At 53.1% G+C, this 15591-nt stretch overlaps 1 protein-coding gene across 3 annotated transcripts; it reads left to right on the top strand.

The window, feature by feature from the left end:
• The first annotated feature begins 2885 nt into the window (after positions 1 to 2885).
• Positions 2886 to 7477, top strand: Arrdc2 (arrestin domain containing 2). Of its 3 annotated transcripts, none has more exons than NM_027560.1 (8): positions 2886 to 3478; positions 3561 to 3627; positions 3765 to 3912; positions 5060 to 5162; positions 5240 to 5496; positions 5586 to 5748; positions 6229 to 6386; positions 6612 to 7468. In NM_027560.1, exons 1-8 carry the CDS (start codon positions 3205 to 3207, stop codon positions 6663 to 6665), a joined length of 1224 nt encoding a protein of 407 aa, NP_081836.1. In that variant the 5' UTR covers positions 2886 to 3204; the 3' UTR covers positions 6666 to 7468. The 3 variants fall into 3 exon arrangements, 2 of the variants coding, with proteins under 2 accessions (NP_081836.1, XP_017168452.1); XR_379046.3 differs by having other exon boundaries at positions 2891 to 3478; positions 5605 to 5748; positions 6612 to 7475; XM_017312963.2 differs by having other exon boundaries at positions 3031 to 3627; positions 3765 to 4016; positions 6612 to 7477.
• The last annotated feature ends 8114 nt before the right edge of the window (positions 7478 to 15591 follow it).

Genomic DNA, 15591 nt, shown 5'->3' with positions numbered 1-15591 from the left:
CGCAGCGTAGGCGTGAACGCCGTGGCCAGTGACTTCACCGCAGCCAAGACAACCTGTGACACCAGCAGATGTTACTTCCAGGTGAGCTCGCAGAAGCAGTAGACACTCAGGAAGCTGAGGCAGGTGGATTTCCAGAAGCTCAAGGCCAGCCAGAGCTACACAGAGAGACCCTTTCTCAAGACTTTTCTTAAAAAGTTAGATGTGGCTGCACATATCTGTCATTCCAGCACTGGGGAGCTGAGGCAGGAGGATCAGGGCCTCATAATTTGAGGGTAGCCTGAGCTAACATATACTGTCACAAAAATCATAAGGGCTCCCAGAGTTAGGATTTCACATAGGGACGCCCATCTATCCTGGATGAAGTCCTCCTGCCTGGACTATGTCCCTATTTCAGGCCTGTGACAACCTAGAAATAGAGGTTGACAGTGGAACACTCCCAATTAAAGCAGGGGATTCAGGATCTGTGGAAACCCAGGATGGGCTAGAGAGTCTCCTGTTTAGGACCTCCAGGTGAGGGGGTCCCGATTCTCAAAGAAGCTTCTCGTGTGTGCACCCCGAATTCTGTCTCAGTTTACCTTGCCTTGTCTGCTACTCTGGGTCTGTCCCTGAAGTGGGGGCGGGTCTGATGGTGTTTGTGGATAGGAAGGGAATCTCTCCCACTGGGAAGGAGCCTGTGGCAGACTGCAATGGAAGACATTCCACTGTGAATCCGGGTCATAACCCCTCCCAGTTCACTTATGAGACCCCTAGGGCATTCCTATCCCTGAGCCTTGCTGTGTGCCTGCAGGGCAGATGTGGTGTCTCTGGGCTCCCTGCCCCTCACTCACTCACTCAGCTAAGCCAGGCTTCACTATGCCGGACCGTGAAATAGGCAGGTCAGAAGCGGGGCCCCACATCTGCTTCCAGCTGCTCTAAACAGATAAATCCTCAGTTGGATGAAGGAAGTCAGCGTCTGTCCAGTGGGCCAGGAAGAGACCCCGTTGAAACTTTTTTCTCCAGGTGACTCAAAGGAAATCCTGAAGCCACCCAGACTTTCACTGAGGACTTCCTCTAACACACACGGGGTGGGGTGGGGTTGGGTGGGGTGTGACTTACTCCGTGACTCCAGGCGAAGGCCAAACCCTCTCTCTGGTCTCCGAGACTTATCTGTGTGGTACACTCACTCTGGGAGGGGGCGTCTTCAATTCCCGCACTTTTCTTTAGTCCAAGACCTGTGGGACTTCTCTGGTCCTCCAGGCCGCCTTGTCCTCTCCAGGCTGCGGGCAGGGGGTGCTGCAGCCTGGTTCATAAGGCTGTGAACCTGTGTTCGTTCACACAGCTGGGCTCAGGAGTGAATACGAGCCGCAGTACATCCCATGTCCACCAGGGGGTGCCCGTGTCTACAAATGCCGGGCAGGTTTCCCTGCAGGAGCAATTCTTCCTGTTACATTCCAGAAGGGTCTCCCTATCCCCAGGTACACTGCAGCCCTTGACTCAAAATATCAGAGTCTCCTGGATTTGCTGCCTATGCACGGCAATCCCTTTCTGGATCTGAGGGACTAAGTTCCCCTAGGCCTTATGGAAGTGGAAATTGAGGCACATCCTCCTTGTCCCTTGCCAGGGTCCTTTAGGTTGAATGGGGGTGCCCAATGCGGGGGGGGGGGGAAAGGACCAACACTTCCCTGTCCCCACCAATTCGCATCGCCGGAAACAATGGGCCTGAAAAAAGGTGCCCCAGATAGGTCTGCAGGCGGCAGCGAGTTGATGATTAAGCTGGGAGGTTCTGGCCTAGTGGACACACCTGCGAACCCAGCATCTAAGAGGCTGACACCGGAGTTCCATTGCCTTGAGTTCCCGGGCAGCCTGGGTTACAGTGTGAGATCCTGTCTGAAAACATAAGAAAAAGCCAGGCCGGGCAGGAGAGATGGCTCAGTGGCTAAGAGCACAGACTGCTCTTCCAGAGATCCTGAGTTCAATTCCCAGGAACCACACAGTGGCTCACAGCCATCTGTAATGGCTCTCTTCTGGTGTGTCTGAAGACAGCTACAGTGTACTCATATACATATACAAATAAATAAATCTTTTTTTTTTTAAGTTTAAGAAACAGTCAGGTACTAAGGCAAACGCCTATCAAGTCAGCTCTGGAAGACTGGTGGAGGATGGCAAATTCAACATCGGGCTTGGTTAGAGTACGAGATGCATTGGAGGCTATGTGAGACTTGGCCTCAGAAGAAAATAAAGCTTTCGGGTTCAGAAATCCGATTTGAGCTTTAATTCCAGCACTCGGGAAGCAGTGGCAACCTCGCCTCTATGAGTTCAAGGCCAGCCTGGTCTACACAGTGAGTTCCAGACTAGCCAAGGGAACACAAAACTACTGGCCAATCTTGTAAACAGAAGCAGGGGGACTGTCTCAAGTCCCAGGTAAGTTTGGGCTACATGAGAACCCGTCTCAAAAAGCAACAGAAAAAAAAAATAGTGACAGTTGTCACGCTGGGTGACTAAGACCAGTTTCCCTATTCCTGGGCTTCCTTGTTTGTGTATTTGCGAGACCTAAGGCGGCAGAGCCGCGCTGCAGCACCTCCCACTTAGGCTCCGGTTCAGAACCAAGCAAGGGTTATTTTGTCTGGAGCCTCGTGAGGCCACGCCCCACCGCGCTATTGGTGAAGTTCTTTCCGGTAGGCGAGGCTTTCTCTAACGCCCCGCCCCGCCCCGCCCCTCGATGCTACTGACTTTCTCGCAGGAGCTGATTTTGCCCCCTCAGACCACGCCCTTCACACGCTATTGGCCTGGTCCCTTGTAGGGGGGGGAGCTTTCTATCAGGCCACCGCCCTCGTGGAGCCTTTGGCCTAATTCTCTCAGCAGAACCAGGCTTTTTCAGGCCCCGCCTCCTCAGCGCGCTATTGGTGGAGTCTTCTCCTGAAGGTGTGGCTTTCTCCTCAGGCCATTCCTTCGCCGCGCTATTGGCCTAGTCTTTTCTGGGGTCCCGTTCCCTACTGCTGTGTTTGCGGAGTCTCTTCCGGTAGGTGCGGTCTTCTCCTCAGGCCCCGCCCTCCAACCGTCCTATAAGTGCGACGCAGCTGCGGGTCCCCAGCGGTCTTCCGTCCTGTTGTCCCGCTTGTGTGTGTACGTAGTTCGAGCCCGCTGCGTTCGCAGTCTCTAGCTCTTTCTTTTCGCGGGTTCGAGCACCTGGCCGATCTCTTTTTTGGGTTCGCGACCGTCACCGCAATGCTGTTCGATAAGGTGAAGGCGTTCGTAGTAGAGATAGACGGGGCGCGCACGGGCACCGAGCCCGTGTTCCACGGAGGCCAGGCCGTGGCAGGCCGGGTACTGTTGGAGCTTGCGGGCGCGGCACGCGTGGGCGCGCTCAGGCTGCGCGCTCGGGGCCGCGCGCGCGCGCACTGGACGGAGTCGCGCAGCGCGGGCTCCAGCACTGCTTATACTCAGAGTTACAGCGAGCGCGTGGAAGTCGTGAACCACCGCGCCACGCTGCTCGCGCCAGGTACGGGCTGGGGACCTTTTGGGGCGCACCGAGCATGCGATTCCCAGGCCTACGTCCGCTGAGCCCCGGGTCTTGTTCCTAGACTCGGGGGATATCGCCACGCTTCCCGCTGGACGCCACGAGTTTCCCTTCAGCTTCCAGCTGCCTATGTAAGCCCCACTGTCGCCTTCTGGCTGGGCATCTAGGGTTCCCTCAGCCCTGACTTCTCGGGACATCCCTCTTGTATGCCCTTCACCCCACTATCTCCTGATAGTGATCCTCTGATTACCCACTCTTGCCACCCCAGCTCCCTGGTGACATCCTTCGAGGGCAAACACGGCAGCGTCCGCTATTCCATCAAAGCCACTCTGCACCGGCCATGGGTCCCTGCACGCTGCGCCCGGAAGGTGTTCACTGTCATTGAACCTGTGGACATAAACACACCTGCCCTGCTGGCAAGTGGCTGCCCCATGGGGGTTGGGGTCCAGCCTGGCTGCTTGACACCTTTTAGATTTGAGGGTCTCAAATGACCTCTGTAACAGGGAGCCAGGAGTTAGTGGTGAGTTTAAAACCCACTATAGGTAAGTGCAAATTCTGAGGGTGCTCACCTGCTGTGTGCCTCTGGGAAGGTATCTTGCTCTTTCCCAGCCTCAGATACCCCATTTGGAAAGCAGGATATGATAGGGCTATTTTTGTTTTTGTGTTTGCTTTTGTCTTTACTGGTTTTGGGTTTTGCTTTATTTCTTTTTCTTTTCTTGTTTGTTTTTGTTTTTTGTTTTGTTTTGTTTTGGTTTTTTTGAAACAGGGTTTCTCTGTATAGCCCTGGATGTCCTGGAACTCACTTTGTAGATAAGGCTGGCCTCGAACTCAGAAATCTGCCTGCCTCTGCCTACCAAGTGCTGGAATTAAAGGCATGTGCCACCACTGCCCGACTTTTTTTTTTTTTTTTAATTTTAGAAAGGTCTCTCTCTGTGTAATCCTGGCTGGTCTGAGATTCACTGAGTAGACCAGGCTGGCCCTAACTAAGCCCATAGAAATATACCTGCTGGGACTAAAGATAGGTGCCACCACATCTAGTCTTGTTTTTATTATTTATTTACTTATTTTGTTTTTTTCAAGACAGGGTTTCTCTGTGTAGCCCCGGCTGTCCTGGAACTCACTCTGTAGACCAGGATGGCCTTGAACTTAGAAATCTGCCTGCCTCTGCCTCCCAAGTGCTGGGATTAAAGGCGTGCGCCACCACGCCTGGCTTATTTTTAATTTTTATTCAACTTTTGGCTTCCTAAGATAGGGTTGGCCAGGCAGTGGTGATGCACGCCTTTAAGGCAGAGGCAGGTGGATTTCTGAGTTCAAGGCCAGCCTGGTCTACAAAGTGAGTTCTAAGACAGCCAGGGCTACACAGAGAAACCCTGTCTCGAAAACAAACAAGCAAACAAACAAACATAAAAAGAGACAGGGTTATGTTATTTGGGGGTATCTGGTCAAAACTTAAAACAGCCCGCTTGTCTCAGTCTTTCTATAAGACTCAGGTCTCCAAGTGCCCAGTGCTCAAAATGACCCTTGGTGTGCCCAGTGCTCAAAATGCACTTGGTGTCTCCCTAGGAACCCCAGGCTGGAGCCCGGGAGAAGGTGGCACGATCCTGGTACTGCACACGTGGCCTCGTGTCCCTCTCGGCCAAGATTGACCGCAAAGGCTACACTCCAGGTAACATGGGGAGCTGTGTGCAGCTGGAATGGGTAATCGGTAGTGGGGAAACTGAGGCAAGCTGCTGTCTGCTGTAGGCGAGGTCATCCCTATCTTTGCGGAGATTGACAATGGTTCCACGCGAGCTGTGCAGCCCCGTGCTGCCCTAGTACAGACACAGACCTTCATGGCCCGAGGTGCCCGCAAGCAGAAGCGTGCTGTGGTGGCCAGTGTGGACGGGGAGCCTGTGGGCCCGAATCGCCGTGCGCTGTGGCCCGGTCGTGCGCTGCGTATCCCCCCGGTGGGCCCGTCCATCTTGCAGTGCCGCGTGCTTAGTGTGGACTACTCACTCAAGGTACCCAGGGCTCCCTTACATCCTGTCGTCCAAACCAAGGGGGAGGGCACAGGTGGGCTGGTAGCCCACTTCGCTGCTGCTCCCTTCAGGTCTTCGTGGACATTCCAGGCTCGTCCAAGCTGCTGCTGGAGCTGCCTCTGGTCATAGGCACGGTCCCCCTGCATCCTCTGGGCAGCCGCTCCGCTAGTGTGGGCAGCCGCGCCAGCTTCCTGCAAGACTGGGGCCTGTGCACCATGATGGATCGGCCAGAGGGTGAGCTTAGCCAACTGGCAAGGGATGTGGGCGGGCAGAGCCACGGCCCAGGCCTGGTCCTTTGTCCAAGGGGTCTCTATACAAGCAGGGACTAATCCCAGGCACCAATCAAACCTGCACCAAGGGCTAAGGAGTCAGCTCAAGGCCAGCTTCCAGTACTTAATAATTTAGAAGCCAGCCCGGGCTTCAAGAGACCTGGACTTCAAAGCCAAGCCAAATCAGGGTGTGGAAAGACAGGCCTATAATGCCAGCAAGCATCCGGAGGGCAGCCTGCTCTACACCAAGATCCTGGCTCAAAAAAGCACAAAGAATCAGTATTCAAAACTAAAAGTCCAGGATGACAGTTTGAGGCAGGAGGATTGCTACAAATTAGATGTTAGCCTGAGCAAGAGGAGCTGTCCCCAGAGGAAAAGGGCTCAGTTGTCACCATGTTACAACCACGGGTCTCCCAGAGCCTCACTCACTGTCTTTCCTTTGCAGCCCCACCTGAGTACTCCGAGGTGGTGAGGGAGAGCCAGCTGGTATGTGCGTCACCGGGGCCCTCCTCCCTCCTACACGACCTAGGTGTGACCACAGAAGGGCCCTACTTTGCCTGTCTCCAGGAGTTCCGCTACTGCCCGCCTCCTCTGTACTCCGAGGTAAGCTGCCTGCACCCTCTCTTGCTTCAGTAGCCTGTTTGGTGATATGCTGATGGGGGCAGGGTGTGGTGACACAGGCCTGTTGTCCCAGTCCTTGGGAGGCTGAGGTAGAAGAATCATAAGATCCAGGTGACACTCTCCTCGGGACCCCTGACTGACTGCTTGATCTGAAGGGGTTGGGGTGTTGGGGCACACAGTGTGGCTCACTAGGGCTCTTTCTGTCAGGAGGACCCTAACCCACCCTCAGAGGCTGTGAGGCCACGCTGCATGACCTGCTGATCCATGGGCTGACAACTTCGGTACCAGGTTCACACTCTTTGGCCATGAAGTCCCGCCATCTGCTTTGGGAACACAGGGTTAAATGAGGCAATGTGTCTCCCAACATTGCAAAGGAGCAGCATGGCTTCCAAGGACAGTCCATCTTCTCAAAGCTTCTGGTTCTCTGCGTTTAGACCCACCAACGAGGCTGTGGAGCAATGCTCGGCTCCTCTAGGGAACTGTAGTTTGGGAGAGATGAATCTAGGAATGGACACTTCCAGTCTCAAGGAACCAGAACCAGCTAGAAGTCCAGAGGGGAGACAGAAGACTTCCAAAGGGCATTTCGGCTGAGGCTTTGAGATATGAACAGGAGCTCAGCAAGCAGACAAGCACAGAGGAAATGGTCAGAGCAGATAGCGCCCATTCCTTCTTCCTACGGTTGGGAGCCCAGGCATTAAGGTGTCTTAGACATGGCCTCACTGTGAGGTTAGCAGGGCAGAGGGCTCAGGGACAGACACAAAGGAGAAGTCATTGGGACCTGAAGGTCCAGAGGCTCCAGCTTTTGTGAACTGGTGGCCCAGGTGAACCCAGAGCTGCAGTTGTGATCTGCCATGTTCAGAACCTGCAGCCTCCCTCAGGGGTCAGGATACAGACAAGTACATCGCAAGGAGAACAGGCAACTGGGGCAGCTGGGGACATCACAAGGAGAACAGGCAACTGGGGGCAGCTGGGCAAATCCCCCACATCCCAGACCTGCCAGGGACTTGCCATTTCAATGGTCTGAAGAATTGTTCACTTTTATATATTAAATAAATAAAAATGGGAGGAAGACACTGGGCCGTCTTTTCATTTGTTCATGACAGCTATAAGCCAGCACAGCTCTGACCCCTTCCTGGGAGGATCACTAGGACCCACGTCTGCCTCACTATTTATCTTTTTAAAGTTTTAGAGTAACTTCCCCAGCCCTGGGTGTGGTATCTGCATGTGATCCCCAGATCCCCTCCCTGAGGCACAGCACATATGGTTGTCACCAGCGCATAAATGCAGACAGTTAAAAACTGGCTGAATAGGCTGGAGAGATGGCTCAGAGGTTAAGAGCACCAACTGCTCTTCCAGACATCCTGAGTTCAATTCATGGTGTCTCACAACCATGTAATGAGATCTAACGCCCTCTTCTGGTGTGCCTGAAGACAGCTACGGTGTACTCATATACATAAAATATAAATAATTCTTTAAAAAAAGAAAAACCTGGCTGAGCACTCAGGAGGTTGAGGCAGGAGGATTTCCATGAGTTCAAGCCCAATCTGGGCTACCTAGAGAGATGGTAGTGATGACAACTGATAATAATTAGATTACAGTAATCAATTATTTAATTCCATCACTGGGAAGCAGAGGCAGGAGGATCTCTGGAAGTCCCAGACAAGCCATGTGGGGAGAACAAAATAAACTACAGTCTTAAGTGGCGTTGGTCTCCAGAGCCCCAAGGTGAGGTGGGACCCCGAGGTAGTCCAGATGCCCCTCCAGAGCCCCGCACAGCCATGGGGATACTCTGGGTATCTAGATTAGGGGACCATCCTCACTACTGTCCCCCAAACCCAAAGCTACAGCCAAGGACATTGCGTCCCCACCACATGAGTGCCAGATGCTACTTCCAGGTGTGTTCCTGAGTCTCACAATATGTCCCAAGAGGGGACATTCAACAGTTCCAGGGAGGTTCCCTCAGGCCAGGCCAGGCCAGCTGACAGCCAGACACCTGAGCAGGCAGCTGTGGGGACCTGATGCTTACAGGAGGTTTTTGGGGTCAGGTGAGTGACTAGCAGGAAGGGGCTGGTTTAGTGGTCCCAGGGCAGAGGAGGGGGAGGGCAAGTTAGGGAGGCCCATGCTGCTTCAGCCCCCCCCCCCCACTGTTTCAGATCCTCTCCTCCCTCTCTCTCCTCCCTCTGCTGGGACCAGGGCTGCTTTCTCACCTTTGGCTACAGGACTGAAGGTGAGGGCTCACCTCCATACCCCTGCTCCCAGGAACCCCCTTAATCTGACCAATGAGGGCTCAGTGTCAAACTCCAGGTCCCTCTCTGTCTCTCTGAACGCTGACGGTGTCCCTGATGCCTCTGAGCCCCGGGGTGACAGGCACGCAGGGCACAGACACTTGGCAGCTGGCCTGGCCGGGCGGCGGTTCAGGAATCTACCCACAGTTGCGGCTGCCCTCTCCATCTCGCAGCGGCTCCCGGGCACATTCTGTCCAGAGCAGGGCACCCTGGGGTGCCGGGGAGGGGGCTGCTATCCTGCTGGGCTCCGGTTACAGGACATCCTGTCCCTACCTCCTGTCCCGGCTCCCTCCCGCTCAGATCTTCCTGAGGAAGCAGAGCAGTTCCAACCCCAGGGCCTTTACACCTGCTTCAGCAGCAGCTCCTGCTCCTCAGCCTCTGAGCCCTGTTTGTTTTTGAGACAGTCTTGTGTAGCCCAGGCTGGCCTTGAACTCCTCGATGATGTCATGACAGGCATACCCGGTTTATGTGTTCCTAGGATAGCCAGGGTTTTGCCCACGCTAGGCCAGCACTCTGCCGGCTGAGCCCCAGCCCTGTTCCCAGGGCTTTATTTATGATGTTGAGGAAAGTCCCAAAAAAGCTGAGGAGGAAGCCGTGATTCTTCCGGTCGGGTGGTGCCAGCTGTGGCCAGCGGGGGAGGGGAATACAGCCCAGGAGAGGGACTTAAACAGAGCAATCCCCCTGCAGGGAAACTGTCCAGGGCTCCTCAGATCCATACTGGGCAGGAAGGGGCATCAAGCTTTGTGCACAAGGCCCTATCAGGGTTTGGGGTCTTCCCCTCCCAGCCAGACCTGCCACACTTCCGGGCTCCATGGAACCACAGATCATCTGATGTGGCACAGCCATTGGGGTTGGCTCACAGGCTCCTGACAGAACCCAACAGACTGGAGGCTCAGCAGAAGTAATCCAGCCTCATTATACCTCTGTGACCAAGGCGGTAGGGCAGAGTCCAGGCCTCCCAGAGTCAGGATGGAGTCATGCAAAGGAAAGAGAGAGGGCATTGGAGTTGGGGTTTGGGTGGATGAAGAGGAGTTTGCCTGGGAACGGTGTTCTAGCCACAGGGAAGAGTCTGTGCAGTGACATAACAGGCAGCAGTCAAAGATGCTGGGGACAGCCAATGTGGCTGTGAATAGAATGGGGCGGGGGGCGGGGGGAAGTGACCCTGGGAGCCCCCAGGAACAGAGCCACAGGTCAGGAAGATCTGGCACTTCCTCGGGTGTGAACCTTTGGCCAGGGAGTAGGGCAGATCAGGGGTCAGCTCTAGACTCCTGTCTTCCCTGAATAGGCAGCGGGCATCTGCGGTCTGTGAGGAGGGTATGAGGAGGTCGCGGCTTGGGATTGGCTGAGGAGTGCCAGAGTCCTTTTCCAAGCACAAGCTGTTCCTTGTGTGGGCAAAACAAAAAGCAGGGCTCGCAGGAGCCCCAACCTGAGCATTTGCCAGGTTGGCCCAGCTGCGTGTGGACACTGGCAGTGACCCCTGTGCAAGGGCTGCACACACGGAGACAAGATTGTCCGCCGTCCTGAGGGGAGCAGCTTCAGTTTGGCCGTGTCCCTTTCCCAGGCTTTCATCTTGACCACATCAAATGGGGACAGTTCCAGCCTGAAGTCATTTTGCCCCTGATATCGTTGGAGTGCCACTTTTTATCATATTACCAGGGTGCTACATTCTTGTGGTAAACTTCTAATCACCCTTCAAAACCCCTAAACTGAAGCCAGCCCCCTCTATGCCTCTCCAGCCTGGTTCTGACCGTCCTGGGCTGAGGGTGTTTATAGCTTGTGTGGGTCACTGTTCCTGTCATCCTGGCCAAGGCTGAGGCCTCTCAGGGGACCCGCACCACAGAAAAAGAAAGATAGGATTATAGTTCTCAAATATGACCACATGCTGGGTCCTGAAGACTAGCCCCACCAGCCTCCACTTAATTAGCTTCTTTTATTTGTTGAGGCAGGGGGCTTGCCTGGAGTTGAGCAGATGGTTATTCTCCTGCCTCAGCCTGTAGATTGCCAAGCTCACGGCTCTGCCTGGGACACCACAAAGTGCTTGCCTTCAGCTCTCCCACCATCATGCCTGCAGGATGGCCCACAGGAGCCCCATCCCAGCTGGAACTGGCAGTTACCCCTATGGGGATAATGTTTACTAAGTATCGAGTGATATCAACAAGTGACCAGACTGGTCACAGGAGCGACGCTGTGGAAGGGCCTCATGGCCTGCGCTGATGGTGAAACCCAGCCTGCTGTTGGCGCGGCCCTACTAGGTTGACTGCCAGACACCAAGTCCAGGTGGCCGAGGACAAGCAGGAAGGACTGTATGGTGCCCTGCCTTCCAGCTGGCTGGGCCACCCTGCCACACTTCCTCAGCCTTGATGGACCTAGCTTTCTCACTGAAATGTAAAAGTGAGTAGAGGCTACCCCTACAAAATGCTGATGTCCCAAGTGAGACTTCCTTCCGTCCTTCTCTCTGTCTCTGTCTCTGTCTCTGTCTCTGTCTCTCTGTCTCTGTCTCTGTCTCTGTCTCTCTGTCTCTCTGTCTCTCTCTCTCTCTCTCTCTCTCTCTCTCTCTCTCTCTCTCTCTCTCTGTCTCTCTTTCGCTGGGGCCTAGCCTCTGCAGTCCCAGGATCTTTTCATGCTCTGAGTACTTCCCATCAACAAGCAAGAAGGGGCCAGCCAGATGGCTCAGCAGGCAAAGGCATCTGCAGACAAGCCTGTTGACCTGAGTTCGATCCTTGGGCCCCCATAGCGGAAGGAGAACCTGGTTCCTGCAAGCTGTTTGTCCTCTGACTTTCACATGAGCACCACAGCATGTACTCTGAACCCACACAAAATAAATACATATAAATAACAAAATAAATCTTGAAACATTCAAGAAGCAGCAGACACACAGGTACAACTTAGTCAAGTCCTGTCAAAGGTACATCCTGGGACTGGACCTTCAGAGACAATAGGGTCCTAGGGTTGCAGAGGCCGGATGGCTGGGGACCCAGGGGTTGTGTTTCAGCCTCACTGGTACTCTGAAACTCAGGGATGGAAACCCAGGTTCCACCCACAGAGCTGAAAAGAAAGAAAAGCCTCACGGTTTGGAAACTGGGAGCAAGAGACTACAGTCCTCAGCGCTTCTCCTTCACCTTCATAACAACCGTGTCTGTTGGAGCATGGGGCTGCGTGCAGAGCCTTCCAACAACCTGGCTTTCCTAGAACAGCGAGGGTGCCCAGCCGTGCCTCAGTTTCCCATGGGCAAAGAAGTTCTCTGGCCAGTGTAGGGAGGGTGAGGAAGTCGGAGCAAGATGCCTGGCACACTTTCTCTTGTTTGTTTAAGGCTTTGTTACTTTTTGGTTTGTTTGTTTGCTTGTTTGTTTGCTTGCTTGCTTGTTTGAGATAAAGTCTCACAGAGCCTAGGCTGGCATCACACTCACAAAGATCCACCTGCCTCTGTCTCCAGGGTGCTGGGATTAAGTAATGAGTTTTACTTTTATTGTTTTTATAAAACAAGAGTCTCACTATGTAGCCAGGTTGGCCTTGAATTTATGACAATCCTCCTTGCCTCAGCTTTCCAAGTGTTCAGGCCCAAGTGCTGCCCACATGCTTAGCTGTGACAAACCAGCCTGAAGCCTGATTGAGCCTATTTTCCTGATTCTAAAATGGGGGGTGGATGCCGGGCATGGTGGCGCACGCCTTTAATCCCAGCACTTGGGAGGCAGAGGTAGGTGAATTTCTGAGTTTGAGGCCAGCCTGGTCTACAAAGTGAGTTCCAGGACAGCCAGGGCTACACAGAGAAACCCTGTCTCGAAAAACCAAAAAAATAAAATAAAATAAAAAAATAAATAAAATGGGGGTCGGGGGATTGAGGGGTAAGGGAGTGGGGGATGGGGGGAGGAGGTGTGCACTGGGGAGAGACTAGGACTATGTTCCCACCAGGGCAGGGAACAGTCTTAGTGTGGAGCAGACCCGAGGTCAGGCTGCGGTGCTGTCCACAGAGATCCTGTCCCTTTTCTTCATGGCACTGCAGTTGTCGCCTGCTCGCCATCGTTCATACTGTCATTTTTGAAGCCGGATCTCCCCCTGAACCGAGGGCTTAGCAGTTCAGCTAGAGCATGGAGCCGGGTTCCTCCTGCGTCCACCTCCTGGGTGCTCCTCTAACAAGCCCCTGATTCGATACTTGAGGTGCAGGTTGAGGGACATGGTGACCGACCCTGTGACCAGGCTGCGACTCAGATGTGTCATGTGACCCTGGCGGTGCAGGCGGCAGGGGGTGGGGGTGCTGGGGTCAGTACCAGGGCAGCAGGCCTCATCAGCTGGGTCACTGTGGATCAGAGCTAGTTCCTGGCTTTTACACAGGTCTGGAATTTTCCAGGACTCACAGAATGACCTGAGGTTCCCAGACCTGGGCCTGGCCAGTAGATACCTAGTTCTGTCCTTGAGGCGCAGGGGCTCAGCAGGCATTTCACAGCTGTGGGAGGGTCGTTGAGGGATGCTTGTGCCGCGGATGCAGAGACCTACATGGCCACCTACATTGGGGAGCACACAGCTCTGCACAGCTCTGCTTTGGAGTGTCTGAGGCAAGTGTTCCAGGACTAAGGACCCTGGAGCAATCTGGATGGTCACGAATGAGAGACTTGACTTAATATTTTAAAACGTTTAAATTACGTTTTTATTGTATTTCTTTACTTTGTGGGGTGAAGTGGCAAGATCCTCGTGCTGAGGTCAAGGGATAGCTTGCTAGAGTCACTTCTCCTTCCAGCATGTAGGTTCCAGGGAATGAACTCAGGTCCTCAGGCTTTGCGGCAAGCACCCGCTCAGCCATAGTGCCAACACTACCAAAAATATTCATTATCAAACCAGGAAGATGAAGGCACAAGCCTGTCATCTTGACACATGGGAGACTGAGGCAGGGGGATGGCTTTGAGTTCCAGACCAGTCAGAGAGCCTCAGAGTGAGACCCCATCTCAAAGGACAACAGCAAAGAATAGTCTGCATCATAGCTGGGAGGTAGAAGTTCAAGGTCACCCTTGGCTATATAGTATGTTTTTTAGGCTAGCCTAGGCTACATTAAGTAGACCAACATGTCTCAGCAACAATAAAAAGCCCTGTTTAAGCAGAGGGTGGTGCAGGGCCCAACACTTCTGGAGAAAAGTGAGGTGGCGAGACTGGTCCTACCAGACCCTGGGAGCAATTTCACAGCCTATGGTTACATCAGAAAGATTGCCACAGGGAGGGACTCATTGGCCAACACATTGGAATTCGGGGCCCAGAGAAGCTCCCACACAGCCCAGGAACTCTGCCTTAAAGTTGAGAGGGTCTTTCCCCAGAGAGAGGGCCATCAGTGTTAGAACTCACACGGCAGACACTGAGCTCAAAGTGGTACTCTGTGGCTGGGTGTGAGGTCGAATGCTCACAGTCCCAGGACTCTGCAGAGGTAGGAGAATGGAATGGTGAGTTTGAGGCAAACCTGAGCTATTAGAGGGAGATTCTGTCTCCAAAAAAAAAAAAAAAACCTGAAGAAAACAAATTAATGTGTACAAGTTTGCCTACGTTAAGGATAGGGAGGCCGAGGAGGCAGTGCAGGTAGTCAAATGCCTATTGTGCAAGCATCAGGACCGAAGGCTGAATCTCCAGCTAGGTGCACAGCTTTAATCCCAGCACCCAGGAGGCAGAGGCAGGCGGATCTATGAGTTCAAGGCCAGCCTGGTCTACAGAGTGAGTTATAGGACAGCCAGAGCTACACAGAGAAACCCTGTCTGGAAAAACCAATCAACCAATCAATCAATCAATCAATCAAAATGTACATGCTGGTGTAGCTGTATCCCCAGCCCTCAGGGCAGACATAGGGTCACAGATGTCAGCACTGTGGTTAGTGAGAGGCACTATCCTAAGGAACAAGATGGGCTGACAAAATGGTTCAAAGGGTAAAGGTGCTTGCTGCCAAGCCTGACTGTCTGAGTTTGATCCCCAGGACCAAAAGAACTCAGTCCTGAAAGTTGTCCTCTGACCTCTGCATATAACCCTCAAATAGATTAGTTAAAATGCAACAAGAAGGAAGGTTGAGTAGCCCAGGAAAACCCCAGATGCTGAGCCCTGGTTTCTGCATGCCCACGGACAAGAAAGTAAGCACACACACAATGAAATGCATAAATAATTCTAAAAAGTAACAAATTTTTTTGTTCTTCACAGGATGCCTCAATAAAAATGAAAAGATAGGGCTGGTGAGATGGCTCAGTGGGTAAGAGCACCTGACTGCTCTTCCGAAGGTCCAGAGTTCAAATCCCAGCAACCACATGGTGGCTCACAACCATCTGTAACAAGATCTGACGCCCTCTTCTGGAGTGTCTGAAGACAGCTACAGTGTACTTACATATAATAAATAAATCTTTAAAAAAAAAAAAAAAAAAAAAAGAAAAGATAGGGGGCTGGTGAGATGGCTCAGTGGGTAAGAGCACCCGACTGCTCTTCCCAAGGTCCAGAGTTCAAATCCCTGCAACCACATGGTGGCTCACAACCATCCGCAACAAGATCTGACTCCCTCTTCTGGAGTGTCTGAAGACAGCTACAGTGTACTTACATATATTAATAAATAAATCTTTAAAAAAAAAGAAAAGAAAAGATAATTAGCATAGTAGCATCTCCTGCTGCCGTGCCTCCCAGGATGCTATGTCTGCCGATCTTGTGTTTCACAGTTGTGTGTGCACATGAGTGCAGAGCACAAGAGGGCCACAAGGGGGCATCTGGATCCCCTGGAGCTGGAATGGAGGCTATGAACTGCACTGTGGGTGCTGGGAACTGATCCCAGCTCCTCTGCAAGAGGAGCCCCAAGGAATGAAGTCTGAGGTGGTGTCAATGAGCCACAACTTCCCCTGCCCCTTGGCCATGGGATCCTGAGACAACTAGAGCTGTATGTATTTTCTGTTGATATT

Source organism: Mus musculus, chromosome 8, assembly GCF_000001635.26.
Source record: "Mus musculus strain C57BL/6J chromosome 8, GRCm38.p6 C57BL/6J".
NCBI classification, from domain to species: Eukaryota; Metazoa; Chordata; class Mammalia; order Rodentia; family Muridae; genus Mus; species Mus musculus.
Note: the sequence above shows the minus strand (reverse complement) of the source record. Positions and strands in the feature narration are given on the sequence as shown.

What these genes read in the sequence shown, in the direction of transcription:
- Arrdc2 (NM_027560.1), top strand. Translation starts at nt 3,205, where the DNA reads ATGCTGTTCGATAAGGTGAAGGCGTTCGTAGTAGAGATAGACGGGGCG. An exon ending in CCGCAAAGGCTACACTCCAG is followed by an intron (nt 5,163 to 5,239) that starts GTAACATGGGGA and finishes TGTCTGCTGTAG; the next exon opens with GCGAGGTCATCCCTATCTTT. An exon ending in CATGATGGATCGGCCAGAGG is followed by an intron (nt 5,749 to 6,228) that starts GTGAGCTTAGCC and finishes TTTCCTTTGCAG; the next exon opens with CCCCACCTGAGTACTCCGAG.